Source organism: Otolemur garnettii, unplaced genomic scaffold (assembly GCF_000181295.1).
Source record: "Otolemur garnettii isolate 467f Iridium unplaced genomic scaffold, OtoGar3 scaffold00074, whole genome shotgun sequence".
Lineage (NCBI taxonomy): Eukaryota > Metazoa > Chordata > Mammalia > Primates > Galagidae > Otolemur > Otolemur garnettii.
In genome coordinates this window covers 9,708,017-9,728,004 of record NW_003852469.1, presented here as the reverse complement: position 1 = coordinate 9,728,004, position 19,988 = coordinate 9,708,017, and the positions used below count along the sequence as shown (strand labels likewise).

The following is a 19,988-nucleotide window of genomic DNA, read 5'->3' as shown; positions in this document are numbered from 1 at the left end:
ATATGATAGTAACAACCTGAATGAAAATAAAACTCGGCTGCAATTTTAACTTACTACTCCCATTTGCATTCAGACCTCACTGCTCTAGCAATCAAATCCTGAATACATTTCCTCCTGACATTTCGCTTTCTCATGCAGGCAGGGTAAAAGGCCATTCTAAGACAAAATGATCAGAAAACCGATAATGTCACGCACATAGCAACATTCTCTGCTTCTAGATCGCTGCACTGGAAAACAAAGAAATAAACCCAAACCCCGAACAGATGAAATAACAACTGCCATTCAAGTAAACACCAATTAAATCCATGCCGTATTCTACGGGGTGATGGCGGTATTGAGTTGTAGAGACCTTCTCCTTAACCAGTTGGTTCACCCACCACTACCTACCTAACTTAGGAAAACAAATCCATTCAAAACAGAGTTCTTATATGAAAGCCATCCTGGGACTTCACATTTTTAAAAAGCAAATGTTGATGCATTTTTCCCCCCTATGCTACTCCCATATCAGGCTTCAGCATGAGTAGTAACCCACTGCCTAAATATAGCAGATATTACACATTTTCATTTATATAGTTTGTATTCATGGCTTTCAGGGAAAACCTATGTGAGTGTGAATTTCACTCTTTTCATTCATTCTTCCTGTCTGTCCTATTGCTCTTTCAATGAACTTGGTGACTTTACTCAAAAACAACTTAAATATTAAAAAGTTTAGCTTTTATATAATAATACAAATAACAGGGTCTAAAAACTTGACACTGATACAGACTGGGTCTGTAGAAAGCATTGTGAGAGCTTCATTGGTCTTTGTTCTGTTGCCCCACAGCCCCCTAGTGTGCTTATGGAATCTGGTCTTTCTCGGACTGCCAACTAGCTCTACTTCACTCTTTCATGACCCTGGAGTCCTCTCCTACAGGCCCTTCAGGGAGGAAGGGGAGCTGGATTGCCATCACTTGACCCTCCCCTACCTCTGGCTCCTGCTACTGCCCTCCTCAGAACCCATCTGGTAGCTGGGATGAGGAGTTGAAGGCAGGTGCTTCTACCTTCACATGGCAACATCATCCTCATTGTGGAGAAGAAGAACGAGAATGAGACTTGAGTTGTTACTGAGAGCATTTGATTCCTGCTGAAGACTAATGTTTTTAAAATACTGCTCTCTCTCTCATTTACTCTTGAAAATCCTTCTTTTAAAATCAATCTGTATTAGTATTCAGTTTTTAATCTCTTAAAAAATTAAACTCAATTTTTCCCTTATTTTTTGTTGTATATTCATGGGGTACACTAATTTTGTTATACTAAGATACTGCATTATGGTGCATCAGGGCCTTCAGTGTGTCCGTCACTGAAGCCATTGCATTGTACCCACCAAGTGTCTCCCATCACCACCATCTCCCAACCCTTCCACCCCTCCAAGTCTCCATAGTTCCACACTTTGCTTCCAAGTGTCTGTTCTCTTTAGCTCTCATTTCTGAGGGAGAACATGTGGTTTTTGTCTTTCTGTGTCTGAGTTGTTTTGCTTAAGATAATGGCCTCTAGTTCATCCACGTTGTTGCAAAAGACATGAGTTCATTCTTTTTTGCAGGTAAGAGATATTCCATTGTGTATATACACGTGCTATAAATAGCTATATCTATATGCCTATAAATATATATACGTATAGGTATATTTCACATTTCCTTTACTCAGTCTTCCACTGATAGGCCTTAGATAGATTCTCCATCTTTACTATTGTTAAGAGTGTTATGACAAATGTATGAGTAGAGGTATCTTTCTTATATATTGATTTATTTTCCTGTGGGTAAATACCCAGAGGTGCAATTTCTGGATCATATGTCAGTTCTATTTTTAGTTCCTTGAGAAATATCCGTATTATCTTCCATAGAGGTTGCACTAATTTATATCCCACCAACTGTGTTAAGAGTTCCCTTTTCTCCATATCCTTGACATCTGTTACTCTCTGTCTTTTTAATAATAATAGCCATTGTGATTGGTGTAAGATGATATCTTGTTGTGATTTTAATTTGCATTTCTCTGATGATTAGTGATATTCAACATTTTCTTCATATTCTTTCTGGTCATTTGTCTGTCTTATTTTGAAAAAAGTCTGCTCCTGTCCTCAGCCCACTTCAAAACTCTTACTTTTAAAAAAAGTCTATAAAACTCACTTATATATTACACATTTTCTCGGTAGAAAACTCAAATAAATTGTCCGATCCCACCCAATCCTATAAAGATCTGTCCCCTCAAGGCTTCTGGCTTTGAGGGCTCTGGTTAGGAATAATATTAATGGTCTCACCCACCTTGGCCTTGTGTTAAGGGCTGAGCCATAGCTGAGCACAAAATTAACTATCACAGAAAATTCACCCTGATTGGGCTAATGGGATTACAGAGTTGGCTGCTCAGAAAAACAGAAGGAAACTGCCCTCTGAAGCACAAGGATACTGCTACTTCCAACAAGAAAAGTAATTTGGGCAGGAGAAATATTGCTATCTGAATAAGAGACTAAATTGAATGCTCGTGGGATAAAAGTTGGTCTCTCACTAAAGTTTTTCTCATGTAACATGTTTACTAAACAAAAATTTAGTTTGTGATGGCAACATTTTTATACCGGTCATGCTCTCAATCTTTTGCTTTGTATTTTTATATTTTGTTTTTGCTTCTGATTGAACTAGAAGTCCTTGAAGCCATACAAGGTATTCCTGAGAAGCACATTCTCAGAGTTAGTCACAGAATCACAGCTCCAAAAGGGCCAGTGTCAGTCACCAAGGGACAGGGTCAGTCTCTCCAGGGAATCCTTAAAATTCGACTTGAGGAGGCTTTGAAGGAACTCTGCTTTAAACTACCTGCCTTACTGATTGTCCAGGATATTTCACTGCCAAGGTTTATTTACTACTTGTGGACTTGAAACAGCTTTAGGCCTTTTTTTTTCAAGTTGCAGTATACTTTTTATTTAATTAAATGAAGTTTAAGATTCAGAAATGTCATGATTTGGGATATTCAAGAAAATCATTATGTTGAGTTATTCTATATTTACTATTTTTTAAAAAGGTGATATGTGACAGAAGTGTTTCAGCTTTTTCTGTTCTTTCTTTCTATCATAAACACATAGATCATGTATACATTAATGCATTTATGGGGTACAATGTGCTGATTCCATATAGAATTAGGAACACTTAGAACACTTATATCACACTGGTTAACATGTACCTCATCTCATTTATTTAATTATTGTGTTAAGACATTTATACTCTATACTAATAGATCCAACATGTACCCTTACATTATGCACCATAGGTGTGATCCCAACATTCACCCTCCTTTGATCTGATCTTCCCCTTTCCCTCTCAACCCCCCTCCTCCTCCTTCATCTTGGGCCATAGTTGTGATCTATTCTTCATATGAAAGTGTGAGTGATTGTAAATTGGTTTCATAATAGTACTGAGTACATTGGATATTTTTTCTTCCATTCTTGAGATACTTTACTAAGTAGGATATGTTCCAGCTCCATCCATGTAAACGTAGAAGAGGTAAAGTCTCCCCCCTTTTTTAAGGCTGCATGATATTCCATGGTATACATATACCACAATTTATTAATCCATTCATGGGTTGATGGGCACTTGGGCTTCTTCCATGACTCGGCTATTGTGAATTGAGCTGCAATGAATAATCTGGTGTAAATATCTTTGTTATAAAATGATTTTTGGCCTTTTGGATATACACCTAGCAGAGAAATTGTAGGATCATATGCCAGGTCTACTTTAGATCCCTGAGTATTCTCCATACTTCCTTCCAAAAGAGATGGACATATTAGCTTGCATTCCCACCAGCAGTGCAGAAGTGTTTCCTTTCTCCACATCCATGCCATATCTGTAATTTGGGGATTTTGTTATGTGAACCACTCTTATGGGAGTTAGATGAAAGTGGTTTTGATTTGCATTTCTCTGATGATTAAAAATGATGAGCTTTTTGTCATGTGTCTGTAGGCCATGTGCCTATCTTCTTCAGAGAAGTTTCTGTTCAAGTCCCTTGCCCACAATGAAATGGGATTACTTGTTTTGTTGAGTGACTGTGGTCTGTCTGGGTCATTTCGATGACTTGTTCTCAAGTTCTGAAATTCTTCTGTTTGGTCTAGTTTGTTGATGAAGCTCTTGATTGTGTTTTTATTTCATTTATTGAATTCTTCAGTTATAAGATATTTATTTGGTTCTATTCTATGATATCTAACTTTGTCTTGAATTTCTTATTCAGATCACTAATTGTTTATAAGAATTTGTTGACTTATCTCTGTCTGTACTCTCTTATCTCTTGCTGAGTTTCCTTAAGATCATTATTTTGAATTCATTTTTTTTTTCATTTATTCCGCTTTGTTTGTGTCTCTTTCTGGAGACTCACTGTTCCTTTGGAGGTGTCCTTTGTTTTTCATGTATGTTGTATCCCTACACTGGTAGAACAATGCCTCTTCCACTTCTATGAAGTAGGTTTTGTAGGGAGACTTATTCCTATAGGTGGGTCCTGGGTGCCAATTGGGTGGGGCACACTGGTTTTGGTTCTGGATGGACATAGAATGTCACATCTGTGAAGTTTCTTCTGCTGTAAAGCCAGCTTAGTGATGTTTTTGAGTGTCTTAGTGGCCTGAACTTTGAGAATTTGTGGCAAGGATAGTGTGGCTTTGCCTGGGGTGGGCTCACTGGGATGTTTCTCCGGCTGGGAGCATGTATGTGACATGGCTGGTCAGCCAACTTGGAGGCTAGCTTGCCAGGGGTGGGGTTGCTAGACTGTTATTTTGGCCAAGGGTCTAGGCCTGTAGCTGCTTGATCAGTTCAGGACCAAGTCCATTACTAGGTCTGAGTTAGCTAGGCTGTTTCTCCAGCTGGGGCACAGGCATACAGCTGGTTGACCAGCTCAGGGACAGGTTTGTTGAGGGTGGGTGTCTTGGGCTGCCTTTCTGGCTTGAGGCTCAAGAGTGTGCAGTGGTTCAGCTGGTTCAAGCATGGGTTGGCCTGGTTTGTTTTTTTTTTTGGAAGGGATATCCAGATCATGGATGTTTGGTCAGTTTGGCGGAAGGGGGGTTGTCCACCTGAGGCAGGCCCACCAGGTTGTTTCTTTGCCTGGATGTGCAGGCTGCAGCTCCATGGCTTGGAGACATGAATGCTGGAGGCTTGTCTGCTGGTCTGTACCTCCAGCCAGGCACAAGGGCATAAAGTGGTTCTGCAGGTTGAAAAGTGTGTCCAACCTGGGACACACTAGGGGTGTTAACTGGGGTGACGGGCTTGTAGCTGTTCAATGAGACAAGGATTATCACAACCATTCCTTGGTTCAGAGTATTAGGGTTGTGGTGTTGCAGCCACCTACGTGGGCTTGATGGAATGACAGCAGAGCCCCAAGACTGCAGAGAGCAGTGGCTACTGGACCCCAGGGTGGGATTCCACTCCAGTAGCACATCTGGTTTCAAGATGGCAGCATATTGCAGTAGTTTGTGTGATGAGGGAGCAATGAGGGGTGCATAACAACTTGTGCTTCTAATTGAGGCAATGCAGCTGTGTGAATTCTAGACAGCCTCTCAGACTGGGCTCAGGGCTTGAAAGGACTGTGGTATTCTCCTGTAGTGAGGAATCCAGGTATCTGTAGTGGCAATGAAGGCTGGTGGGGATCTTGGGCTTATATGTTCTCCTGCAGGGGAATTTTCTCTTGACTCTGAGCTGATCCTAGGAGGGGGAGATGGGTTGGCAGAGCAGGGTGCCCTATTACCCCTGCTATGCTGCCTTCCTGGACTTCTGAGCACCCCAGGGACCTTCACCATGCCCTAGCTCCATTCCAACACTCTCCTGACAACATTCCAGTCAAGTTTTAGTTGTGTATTTGCTGCTTTGGTCCTTTTTGTGAGGAAGATGAGTGGCAGATGCTTCTAATCAGCTATGTTACTGACATCATTCCTCAACTCCTTTTCTCTTGCCGCTCTTAAGATTCTCTTTGTCTGATTTTTGACAGTTTGATTATAGTATGTCTTGGTAAATTATTCTTTAAGTTGAACCTGACTGGAGGTATTTAAGCTTCATGTACCTGAATGTTCATATCTTTCTGTGGATTTGGGGAAGTATTCAGTTTTTAAATAAGTGTTCTTTAAATAAACTTTCTGCCACTTTCTCTCTCTCTCATTATTGCCTATGATGTGAAAATTAGCTCTCTTGATGATGTTTTGTGAATCTCGTAAGCTTTCTTTATTTCTTTTCATTCTTCTTTCTCCCCCCACCCCACTGACTGGACATTTTTAAATGACATGTCTTCAAAATTGCAGATTTTATCTTCTGCTTAATCAAGTTTGCTGTTGACATTTTCTACTGCATTTTTAATTTCATTCACTGTATTCTTCAGGTCCAGAATTTCTTTTGGGGATAATAATGATTTCTATCTCTTAATGGAAGTTTTTTGTTTCTGTATTGTTTTTCTGATTTTATTGAGCTGTTTATCTGTGTATTCTTATGGTCTACTGAGCTTCCTTAAAACCATAATTCTGAATTATTTTTCAGGCAATTCATAAGTCTCCATTTCTTTGAGATTGGTTACTAGAATATTATTGTGTTTCTTGGTGGCATCCTGTTCTATCTATCTTTCTTTCTTTCTTTCTTTCTTTCTTTCTTTCTTTCTTTCTTTCTTTCCATCCATTCATCCATCTTGTTCTTAGAAGTTTTGCATTTGAAGAAGCAGTTATCTCCTCCAGTCTCTCTCACCCTGTCTTTGGATGAGAATACTTTCTCCTAACGGCCTGGCTAGGCATTCTGATACTCTCTCAGACCTTTTCTATCAATGTGTCTACTGTACACCTCTTGTTACCAATTGGAAGTAATTCTCAAGACTACATCTTCTCTTGATCTTGCAAGGCCAAGTGCTGAGAGCCTCCCTCTGTTTTCCCTAGGGTGGTGCCCTGTAATGCTCAAGTTTGTGTGCCTTCTCAAAATCCTGCAAATTGAGTTGGGTGGCTTCATAAGAGGCTTGTACTTGCTGTCTATGGGGGCATGCTTTGGGATCTTGGCTGTGGTGGGGCAGAGAGCACATGGAGTGCTTGTATGCCACGGGGGGAAAGGTTCTGCATGCAAGGGACCCCACATGACTGGTGAGAGCTTCCTGACGGGACTCTCTGCAGAGCAGTGAGGAGGCTTAGTGGCCTCTCTTCCCTGTTTCTAGTCTTTTCCAACTACCCAAGCTGTGCCAATCACTTCAGTATTCTAGGTGAGGTAGAAGGCAGTTCAGCCTTTTAGGTAACATCCTATAGGCCTAAGGGAGCTCACTCATTATGCTCTCACTTTCCCCATGGAAGAAATTGAAGGTTAGTAGTGAGGAGGCTCTCTTGGCAGTAAGCTGTTCCGCCTTGGGGTAGAGGTGACGTAGGTAAAGGGAAACCATTCTTCTTATGTTCTTCAATGTGCCTACTCTCAGACTATGTGATCCAGTGGTGTGCTGAAAGTCCTCTGAGACTTCCACAAATGTACTCCTGTTCGTGGATATTTGTCTAAATCAATGGTCTGCAGAGGCATGACAGTAGAAAGCTTCTATTCTGCCATCTTGTCGACAGCCCCTTCTTTTAATTTTGAAATATAGCTATTAGAAAATTTTAAATTACACATGGGTAGATCACATCATGTTTCCATTAGAGGGTGCTGGCCTACATCACCCAGCATTCTGCAATTGAAATATTCTATGGTTAACTCTCTTAGGGATCATTGTTAGAGGGTTAGAGTGAGGTAATCTAAGGAGCAAACTGGTGTTAATGTGCCATTCTCCTCAAAAATATGGGGACCTTATCAACTAGTTCAACCAATCCCATCTCATTTTTGCAACCAAGAAACTGAGACTCAGAAAGAATAACTGTGTGCCAAATATAACAATGCTAAGTCAAAAATGGACTCCATCTAGTCCTTTTAAGTGTTACTATTTTATCTCTAAGCATATCTTTTCCTATAGATCATAACATAACTCAAAAGAGTCAACCTTATCAGAATGGACACATAGAAAATGATGATGAAAGAGAAATTTAAGAAAAGGGAGTCATGGGTGGCACCTGTAGCTCAAAGGGTAGGGCGACAGCCCCATATGCCAGAGGTGGTGGGTTCAAACCCAGCCCCAGCCAAAAAAAAAAAAAAAAGAAAAGGGAGTCACTTCAAGTCCCACGACTGGCTGCCTAGTCTGCCTTCTCAGGTATAGCCCTAATTCTTTGCAAAGATTTACTGAAAATGTGGTTCAAAGAATTCTGTTGTTTTCTTCCCTTCAAAGGCACTTGTCATCATTTACAGATTAAAATTCAGAGCTTCTTAATCTTCTTTCATCATGTAATACAAAATGCAATTCTAAATGACAATGCAGTAATTACGTCTCTATGATTAACTGGACTGAGTGTCTAGACAACAGTTGACCTTAGGTTGCTACTGTTTGAGTCATAATTTGGAGGTTCCTTGATTTACGATAGGGTTTTAGCCCAATAAACCCATCATTAAGTAGAAAATAGAAAATATTAAGTCAGAAATGCATCCACACTTAACCTGCTGGACATCATAGCTTAGTCTAGCCCACCTTAAATGTGCTAAAAACACTTTGTGTTAACTTACAGTTGCAAAATTCCTCTATCACAAAGTCTATTTTATAATAAAATGCGGAGTGGCTCACGTAATTTTTTGAATACTAAATTGAAAACATATTGCTTTTGAACTAGGCATGGTGGCTCATGCCTGTAATGCGAGTACTCTGGGAGGCGGAGACCAGTGGATTGCTTGAGCTTAGAGATTCGAGACCGGCTGTGCAAGGTGAGGCCCTGTCTTTAAAAAAAAATAGCCAGTGCCTATAGTCCCAGCTACTCAGGAGGCTGAGGCAAGAGAGTCGCTTGAGCCCAAGAGTTGGAGGTTGCTGTGAGTTGTGATGTCACGGCACTCTACCAAGGGCAACAAAGTAAAACTCAGTTTCAAAAACAAACAAACAAACAAAAAACCATATTGCTTTTGTACCTTCATAAAGTCAAAATACTGTAAGTCAAACCATCTCACCATCTTAAGTCAAGGATTGTCTGTACCTAGCATTCCATTAAAAAAAGAAAACACTTGAGGCCGGGCATGGTGGCTTATGCCTGTAATCCTAGCACTCTGGGAAGCTGAGGCAGGTAGATTGCCTGAGCTCATGGGTTTGGGACCAGCCTGAGCAAGAGCAAGACCCTATCTCTAAAAATTGCCAGGAGTTGGGGCAGGTACCTATAGTCCTAGCTACTTGGGAGGCTGAGGCAAAAAAATCACTTGAGCCCAAGAGTTTGAGGTTGCTGTGAGCTATGATGCCATGGTACTCTACTGGTGGTGGCAAAGTGAGACTGTCTCAAAAGAAAAAAGAAAGAAAGAAAGAAAGAAAACCCTTAAAATTTCCCCCAAATTCTACTAATCTGCACTATCTCAGCTCTTTAGAACCAGATGCCAATCACCTTTGTGACTTCTTTTGTAAAGGAGATGGTATTTGATTCTGGCCTAGACTTGGTTACTAAGATTGGGACTCTCGCTACCAATCTTCTTTAAGAAGGTTAATGGAATTTCTTTTCTGTTTTCACTAGGGAGAAAAAAGGAAATAACTGCTATCTTTGTATTTTTATGATCAGGGCCACTTATAACTTATTAGCTAGATAATTTTGCTCCAGAGGGTGAGTTTGCCTTGTGACAGTGGGCACTGTATTGAGATATATCCTTGCACTGCTCCTATAAAGGAAAAATAGTCCATAGGGAGGTCTCTAATACAAAAGTCAGTTCTCCAATGTTGACAAAAAATAAATAATATAAGGAACAGGGCTATGACCACGACCAGAGAACTTGCTCAAAATGAGACATATCAAATTAACTACCCATCTACCTACTAAGGGATAACACACCCAAGAATAAAACTAAGGTTTACAACTTGAAATGTATATTACGTGTGCTTCTAGATGGGAGTTGTTTTTGGTTTTCCTTAATGAGTCAGTATGGAATGTATTCTTTTTCTTAAATATATCGATTTGAGAAGGGCTCAAGCCATTTACATCCCTTCAAAAACTAGACATTCAGAAAAAGATGCATCATGTCCCAGATTTCTTAGATTTTAAATATTGTGTCCCAAGAAGTTTACATGCCTCATCATAGTGGACATTTGTTGTTCCTAAAATTGAATTTCCTGGCCATGTGGTTGGTGTGGGCCCCAACTGTCTTAAGCCATAAGCATATGCTACTCTGTGTCGCAGTTTAGGCGTGGGCATTGGGCTGAATCCTAGCCTATTAGGTCAAGGGACCTTTATTCTAAGTCCCTGGTTTTAGTTGTCAGGGAATTAGACTTTCTCTTTTCCCTGCTGGATTAGAACCTGAAAAATACATATACCTAGAAGCATGCTCTTTTAAACTATGAATGCACAGTTAACTCCAAGCCCATGTTCAAAGATCTAACTAATATTCAAAGCATATAAAGCTGGCTGTAGCCTCTGCAGCAGGGTTTGCAAACTCAAAGGGCTTCAAGGGACCAGGCCAATGACACAAATGTGAAAAGCTGTTAGATGTGTACAGAGTAGTAGGAAAGAGACTGCTTGTCTTTTCTAAATGCATTATATTATAATTAAAACAAATTCAGCAATATGCCGGCCAGAGAAAACATTGACATCAGGTCTGCTGGGCATGGAAAATTCATTGGCATTATGTGGCCATAGTTTTCCACCAGGCTCTACAATGACCCCTGGGAGCTGGCTATTTCCCTGACTTTCAGGAATCCTGGTGAAGTACATCGGTCACAGCCCAGCCCCGTTGTTAATATGGCTGCAGCAGCTTCCCCTCTCTCCCTGTTCAGATTTGACTCAACATAAGACCAAGTTACTCAATCTACTGCAAACAGCATAAGTGGTACATAAAATATATCTTGGAATCAACAATATCTTCTCTTTCTAGCTGTTGTTTTATAAAAGCATAAGGCCATAACATTGGGGCCAACTACATTGCTATCAAGGGAATTTCTTTCACGGTGCTGTTTCTTAAAGGGCCAGGTGTTTAAGCACTTCTCACCCTATTGTGGTTTGACTGGCTAGAGCCCTGGATGTTCTTTTGTCTGATACAAACTACCCATCTGCCTCAGATCTTCATAAGTTAAGGTACCAGAAGCACAGGGATCAATTAAAATATTTTTAAGTAAAATGTGAACTGAAGAAAGTAACATTAGTCAGTTTATAAGGAAATGTGGCGACGTCTGATATTTATTTCATGAAATTGGAAAATGGTGAGTTTTTCAACATAGACTCGAGAGGCCTAACAACTCTTTCAAAAGGGAGATTATATTCCAAGGGAACTCTTCTGAGAAAATAGCAGCCACAAGTTCAGGGTACTAATTCAGTGAGAAACAAAGCAACCCCCTCTTCTTCTCTAATTAACTATCAATGTAGATAGCCCACTCCGAATGAAGTTTGCTGCTATAAGTAAAAGTGAAACTTTTCCTAATAGGTCAAGATGGAAGTCTCTTTGTGGTCTGTAGGTTTTTAAAAACCTATATATTGGCTTGGCGCCTGTGGCTCAAGCGGCTAAAGGCGCCAGCCACATACACCTAAGGTGGCGGGTTCGTATCCCCAGCCCGGGCCCATCAAACAACAATGATGGCTGCAACCAAAAAAAGGCCAGGTGCTGTGGCGGGCGCCTGTGGTCCCAGCTACTTGGGAGGCTGAGGCAGGAGACTCGCTTGAGCCCAGGAGTTGGAGGTTGCTGTGAGCGTGATGCCATGGCACTCTACCCAGGGGGATAGCTTGAGGCTCCGTCTCAAAAAAAAAAAAAAAAAAAACCTATATATTTACCAGAATTCTAATTACTATTGTCAGCCAGAGTTTGGAGAATTTCTAAGACACAGAATGAGCACAGAATTTGGCTCACCACCAAGAATTGTTTGTACTTAAAGCAACTTGGGATATAAACAAATGCAATGTATAAAGTTAGGGACACTCCTGGTGTTATCACTAACAGCTAATTATTCTGCCAAAATGACAGGTGGTTTTCCTTACTAAGACTTGGGAAAATTATAAGAGTTGCTCTGACACCAGGGGAGGCCTTCCTGGTAATGACCTACTACAGGGACAAGTGAGACAGCTCATTCAGGTCTGTGATTCTGTCCTGATGATAACAGATGGACTGAAGCCCCTCTTCCTGTCTCTGCCCATCCGAGGGTGCCCACCTGCAGACTGCTATCTCTTCTCGTCTGCCCATTGGATTTGTTTTCATGGGCGCTGCATGTCTTACGAAAAGAATACTAAGCTTTCTCAGAGAATTACTTCCTCAGATGTTATCTTTTATGTGCAGTAATAAAATTTCATTAATTGATTCAATGTATATCTATCAATTAGTCAATGCTTTAGAAGCTGGGGGTTGAGCTGTGAACAAAACACAGAAAAGGTAACTCTCACGTTCCCTTTTTAGGCAGTGGAGCACCGTGCTCAGGGGATATTGCTTATGAAGTGTAAACACTCTCCACAAGTGCTCACAAGACACAAAATAATAGGAAAGGGAACTTTATGTGATTGTACCAGTTCGATTCTAATTTAACCTAGTGAGGAACAACAATTCACTTTTTGTTTTGTTTTGTTTTTTGAGAGAGTCTCACTCTGTTGCCCTCAGTAGAGTGCCCTAGCATCATAGCTCACAGCACTATGATGATGCCCTTCACACTTTTGAGTTTAAGTGGTTTTCTTGCCTCAGCCTCCCTAGTAGCTGGGACTGTTAGGCACCTGCCATAATGCCTGACTGTTTTCAGAGGCAAGGTCTAGATCTGGCTCAGGTTGGTCTTGAACCTGTGAGCTCAGGCAATCCACCCAGAGTGCTGGGATTACAGGCGTGAGCCACTGTGCCCAACACTTCACTTTTTAAGAAGCATTACTTTTGTAAAACTCTTTTTAGGTGACATCTGTGCCAAATGAAGTACCTTTCACCTTCCTAGTAGACACAGGCTAATGAGCTTGACAGGTAAGTCAACGTGCTTGACGTTTTAGCATATGAGTCTGAATTTAATGAGTCAAGGGTCCTGGAATGCTATCTTCATGCTCTTCCAGGTGACGATGTGATGAAAGCAAAGCTTGGTTTAAATTCATGTCAGGATGAAAGGCCTGGCTTTTGCTAGGTTATGTTCTCAGAAAAAGTGCATGATTATCTATTCAAAAGCAGAAGGGCTTCCAGTGGTGGCAACCTCCCCACGGTCTGATGGCCACCCCATCTCCTAGGGACGGGCTGTTCCTTTTCAGAGTCAAGAGCTGGAGCAAGGTGCAGAGTGCTGGTAGACTTAGAGACTGAGGTGTTGGGAAATTTAATTAGCATGTGTAAAATGAAACAGGCTCTTGGCTTCCAGCCACTCCAGAAGTGTGAAGAATAATGATTGCTTTTTGAGCCATGGAGACTGGGAGCTCTTCAGGGCAGAGACCTCAAGTTCACTCTAAACTTCATTCCCAAGAATGAAGGAGTCTTGGGGAAGACGAGTACCTTAATTTTTTTGTTGTTTCTCTTTTCTTTTAATTTTTTTCCAAGTCTTTTACTGGTAAGCCTTTCACAGTTTCTGTTTAACAATTTTTTGCCTTTACCAAAAGAAAGCTTTCACTTGGTATTGCCATTTGCCAATCTTGTCTGATGATGAAGAAAACTAGTATGTTGGCTCTGTAGTAGAAATGCTATCTTTTGAACCAAATGCCACATTGGATAAGAGACGCTTCCATGAAATCCTACTCAACCCATTCAGCAAGCACAGAGAAAGTCTGGGAGTGAACTTGAGGCCCCGGCCCTATAAGAGCTCCCAGTCTCAGGCAGGGGCAGGGATTGTGGAATCCACTACACACCCAAAGATAGACTGAAATCATAGCAAATACTGTGACAGATTAATCCTAGCTGGTAGACTTAGAGTAGGTTTTTCCTAGGAGGGATATCGGCTGTACTTGGAAAGACCATCAGGGCTTTTAGAAATGAATGGTGGGAAGAGCCTTTGCAGCAGAAGAAAGCAAACAAAGGTATTGTTTTGATGAACAAAGGTATCAAAGTGTGTCTGGGGAAAGTGGGAAGAAATGTTATTAAAGTACATGGACGCTGGTGTGGGAAAGACTGATGTTTTGGAGAAGGCAATACTCTCAGATTAAGTGCTGGGAGTTTATTGAGAAGGTACACAGGTGGGGGTGGGGAACCAAAGATAGCTGTTGAACCAAGCTGGGCCAGCATCTGGGTCGAGCCTCACAGAAATAACTGGCAAAAGGATGAACTGAAGAAAGGAGACACAGGTGGGGTAAAAGATGAGCAAGCCAGGACTCAGCAGCGGCAGAGTAAAAGCAATGCCGTGGGAAGAGAGGGGTCGGTGTGAGACACTGCAGAGACGGAGCACCAGCATCGGGGCACTCGGGTGATTGTAAGTTTCAAGCCAGGAGAGGAAATAGGATGGTAAGATGGAAATGAAGGAGAGGAATGATGGGAAATAAAAGGGAACAGAGTTACAACCAATAAGGAGAGCTACAGACGGGCCAGCACACCCAACAAAGAAAGAAATAAGTGAAGAATTATTTGTTTTAGACTACATGCTACCTACTTCAAAAGAAAACACTTTAAATGCCTGAAGTTGGTGGCTAGAGGCTAGAGGCAGAAGTCCCATGGGTCCTGGATAATCCTGACTCTAGTTTGGGAGAAAATTTAGCCAAAGGAAACATTGGGAAATCTATAGCTAGCCAATGGCTTTGACATTTTCCACCTTTCCACGCCAGGGCACATGGGTCCTCACCATTCTTTATTTATTTTTTTGAGACAGAGTTTCACTCTTGTTGTCCTGGGTAGAATGCTATGGTGCCACAGCTCACAGCAACCTCAAGTTCTTGGGCTTAAGTGATCCTCCTGCCTTAGCCTCCTGAGTAGCTGGGACTACAGGTGCCTGCCACGACACCTGACTAGTTTTTAGTAGAGACAAGGTCTTCCTCTGGCTGAGGCTGGTCTTGAACTCCTGAGTTCAAGCAATCCACCTGCCTTGGCCTCCCAGAGTGCCAGGATTACAGGCATGAGCCTCCATGCCTGGACCTTCACCATTCTTTCTAATAACCACACTCATTATAGTATATGGATGTACCACAATTTATCAATCCAGGAGTCATCAAGAACAGGCAGGAAAAAGCTGATGTTTCACATCACCCTGTACCTCATTTGATTCCTTATACTTTATTTATTTTTTTAACTCAAACTGCAGGAGGAGACATAGGGAAACAGAAAGCAGCTGTCCACCCTGGCATGGACCTCTACTGCTCTTTCTTTCATTGCCCTCCTGGGAGGCACGTGCTCTTCCAAACAGCCACACTATTTGCCCTAAGTACATAAATTGGGAATTACTCTTTGATATTTATTTGGCACTTAAATAGATTCATAAGCACGAGGGCCACCTTGACCTAGCCCATGCGAAGGAGCCCCTAGGGTGGAGCCAGGGCCAAGGCACGTTGCCCACAGTTACAGTAACTGTAAAAACAATGATGCTTCGTGGACACATATAGAATAACTCAGTTATGAGCATCGCTAATGCCGAGGTCCCACATACCTCAAACTCCAGATAGTGGTCTTTCAGCTTGTACTCGTCTACATCCTTAGCTTTCACCTTCTTGTCGGGGGGGTACGAGCGATGCTCGGCCAGCTCGGTGGTGATCTGCTTCAGCTTGCTTTCATGAGACTTCAGCTGCTCCTCCTGCAGGAAATCATGGAGCCATTCAGTGTCCAAAAAATTATCAACAATAAAAGCACAGTGCATTTTCAAAATCCCTACATCGAATGATTTTAATTCATTACAACAGTTCCCTGGGGCTGCCACTGCTTCCCAGCGTTCTCATGCCAGGGTTTGGATATTTCCCATGGTTCTTCCCAGGGCTGGCCTCCCTCACTGGGTCACAAACCACATGGATTCCGAGCTCTTTATCATGTGTAATTGCCACTGTGTTGGGACCAGGCTACTTATGAAATACCTTGAGAGGCAAGTCACCAGCTGAGCAGTTAAGCACTTATCCTGCCAGCCACATACATCCTTTGGCTCCTGTTTCATGTCCACTCAGCAATGCTGCCAGTTTCCCCATCACAAAGAATGAACTGTGTATCTGCACACTTTTCCCTTACTGAGACAAGCAGTGCTATCAAGAAATGATTCTTCTCTGAAACCAGTCAGATGATATCGCAAAAAATATAGCTATCTCTGCCTTTTTCCCTCTCCAAAGCAGCGATTCTTAGTTCCTTCAACCCTATTGCTCCATAGTATTCACTACTGCCTTAATAGCAGTTTTTTTTGTTGTTGTTGTTGTTTTGAAACAAAGTCTTATTCTGTTGCTCCAGGCTGGAGAGCTGTGCTGTCATAGCTTACAGCAACCTCAAACTCTTGGGCTTAAGAGATCCTCTTGCCTTAGCCTCCAGAGTAGCTGGGACTATAGGCATGTGCCACCACACTATGCTAGTATTTCTATTTTTAGTAGAGATGGGGTGTCTCTCTTGCTCAGGCTGGTCTTGAACTCCTGAGCTCAACAATCCACCTGCCTCAACCTCCCAGACTGCTAGGATTACAGGCGTGAGCCACCGTGCTTGGCCAATCGTATTCTTACAGGCATCATCCACCAATACGGTTGGTCTTTAGTCAAAGGCTATTCTAGGGGAACCACTTATATCATCTCAGCAATAAGCTACCTAAAAAGATATGCTACTGAACTTTATGGCAGCATTTAAAAAAATATTCTTGAATCAAAGACACTGAAATTCTCTTCCATTCCTGAAATTGCATGATTGCTTATTGTTCCACTTTCACACACAAATTAAATTCTTAAGTGTTAATTTCACATATACAACAGTATAAAGGACAAAGGTAAAGGAAAAAGAACAAATTAGGTCAGGTAATGAAGATATTTTGTATAACACCAACATAATTTCAAAATATAAGTTTTATAGTAGAATGAGGGGAATAATTAAAAAGACTACCAGACAATGAATAAGCCTGGACACTAAATCAAGATTATATAAATAACACCATTGTAAATTCCAAAAAAGATATCCTGAAATTATCAGTCACATGTAATATTTAAGAACTTTTGTAATAATGCAAAAGTGACCTCTTAAAAGTCAAACAAGGGGGAAAAAGTTCCAAGTCTAAAACCACCAAAACAGAAGAAAAGAACGAAAAATAAAAGGCAGAATAAAGAAAACAATAAAAAATAAAATAGCAGAATATACCACTGGAAAAATGTGGAGAGAACTAAAGACGACAAGGTTAATTTTTAAATCTATAAGAAAACACTCAAAGAAGGATGGGAGTAAAAACAAACAGTCTGGGGGCAAAAACAAACCAATTTTGAGATTTAAGGAAGGAGTCTATACCTCCAAACCTATCATTTATTTGTATCCTGTTAAATCTGAAAGGTGATGAAAAATGCTTCCGGTGACTTTTATTTACAACTTCTCATGCATCTGTTACATAGTATTTTCCCAAAGGAGACTATGATTATGTTATAGGTTGAATGTGCCTCCCCCCATCCCCCAATTCCTATGTTGAAGCCCTAACCACCAGTGCCAGTGTCGCTGCTTGGGAGCAGGGCCACTAAAGAGTTATTATAAGTAGGGTTAAACAAGGTCACAAGGGTGGGGCTCTGATCTGGAAGGGTCAGCATCCTTATAGGAAGACACACCAGTGATCGCGATCTCCCTGTGTGCATGCACCAAGGAAAGGCCATGTGAAGACACAGCAAGAAGGTGGCCATCTGGATCCCAAGCGGAGAGCCTTCACCAGACACCAACTCTGCTGACACCTTAATCTTTGACCTGTAGCCTCTAGAATGGGTGAGAAAATAAAAGCCCGCTGTTTCAGTTACTCATTTCATGGTATTTTCTTATGGCAGCTTGAGCTAAGATAGCCTATATTGATAGTTTTTATTTCTTTCAAAGTTGTTTCACTTTGTGTATGTAATGTGTAAATTAGTTAACAGAATTTTAAGTTATTTCACTTTGTGTATATAACATGGAAATTACTTAATAGAATTTTAAGTTGTTTCACTTTGTGTATGTAACATGTAAATTACTTAATAGAATTTTTTTTTTTTTTTTTTTTGAGACAGAGCCTCAAGCTGTCCCCCTGGGTAGAGTGCCGTGGCATTAAAGCTCACAGCAACCTCCAACTTCTGGGCTCAAGCGAGTCTCTTGCCTCTGCCTCCCAAGTAGCTGGGACCACAGGCGCCCGCCACAACGCCCGGCTATTTTTTGGTTGCAGCCGTCATTGTTGTTTGGCGGGTCCGGGCTGGGGATTCGAACCCGCCACCTTAGGTGTATGTGGCTGGCGCCTTAGCCGGTTGAGCTATAGGCGCCGAGCCTACTTAATAGAATTTTAAGTTGTTTCACTTTGTGTATGTAACATGTAAATTACTTAATAGATTTTTTTTGACAAAAGATGTTTGGTGACTACATCCTTTCGAAAAATAAAAACATGATGTATTTTTCTTCCTTTTTAAATAAAATGTTTCATATATACAAAAAGTCATAATGAATGACATCTAAAAAACACCCAGTATTTAATACCCAGTTTAAGAAAATAAAATGTTATAAATAATTTGACTCTGCATGTACATACTTATTCTTTTCCAGTGCCATACATATACGAGGGTATGTAACCATAAAAATACAGAAGTATGTCTTTATTTTTACACTTTGTATAAAAACTACTTTAAGGCTTCCTTATGTAACTTGTTTTTTTCCCATTCAGTATGTTTTTAAGATTTATACACATGTATGATCTAATTTCTGCCTTTTACCCATTGAATGTAGGATAATCTAAAATTTTGTTGAAGAGTACTTAGGTTGCTTACAGGCTTTTTATTTTTGTACTTTTTAAAATTACAAATGAAGTTTTGACTTTTTTTTTTTTTTAAGAGACAAAGAATCTCACTCTTGTCATCCATCCTGGAGTGCAATGATGTGATCATAGCTCACTGTAACCTTGAACTCCTGGGCTTATGTGATCTTCTCACCTCTGTCTCTCAAATAGCTGGGACTACAGGTGCAAGTCACTACATACCTTGCTAATTTTAAATTTTTTGTAGAGACGGGTCTCCCTCTAGGTTGCTCAGGCTGGTCTCAAACTCCTGCCTTCAAGTGATCCTCCTACCTTGGCCTTGCAAAGTACTAATATTACAGGTATGAGCCACTGCACGTGGCATGCAATTCTTTAAATTTGCTGAACTGTGCTTTCTGGTGTGGCCTCTTTATAAATACAGCAAAAAATGTACTTCTTGGGTTTATAAGGGTCATGTTTTAAAGTATCTGTTTAGAGGGTGTGACTGTTTATTTTATGTGCCAACTTAACTGAGTCATGGGGTACCCAGATTAAACATCATTTCTGGGTGTGTCATTGAGGATGTTTCCATATGAGGATAGCATTTAAACCAGTGGAATCAGTAGATGGCCCTCCCCAGTGCGAGTAGCCATCATTCAGTCCATTGAGGGCCTGAATAGAATAAGAGGTACGGGAAGGGAGAATTTGTAATGGACATAATGAAGAAAGACAAAGTAGGAATCCCATTTTTTTTTTCTCTCTTTGGTCTTTGCTCTTACAATTTTGTAGGAATGAATACATATGATTTTTATGAGACAATACAAGTAAAAGGCATTTCAGAAAGGACAGAGAAATACCTTATTTGGCAAAGTTTAAAGAAAGGGCAAAAACATAGGAAATGGCATAAGCTTAACAAAATTGTTTAAAGTTAGGAAGTGACAATTTAAAAAGTATCATTATGATATTAGATGCAAGAAAAACAGTTTTGGCTGTATGTCAACAGGTTTACAATAGATAAGTCTTTTAATAATATATGCAATAAAATTGTAATAAAATTTATTTAAAAGACAAGTTTCAGATGTCATTTAATACTGACATTTTTCAGATAAAGAGCTAATACCCAAAATATTAAAGGACCTCAAACAACTTAATCACAAGAAAGCAAATTAATCAATTAAAAA

At 40.7% G+C, this 19,988-nt stretch overlaps 1 protein-coding gene across 2 annotated transcripts in view; it reads right to left on the bottom strand.

Moving 5' to 3' along the window:
- The window catches only part of PSD3 (pleckstrin and Sec7 domain containing 3), a 470,121-nt gene that overhangs the window by 11,272 nt on the left and 438,861 nt on the right, over positions 1 to 19,988 (bottom strand). For both annotated transcript variants that reach the window (XM_023515535.1, XM_023515536.1), the window contains exon 15: positions 15,556 to 15,699. In XM_023515535.1, coding sequence (XP_023371303.1) covers positions 15,556 to 15,699 — 144 coding nt within the window. The remainder of the gene's footprint in view (positions 1 to 15,555; positions 15,700 to 19,988) is intronic.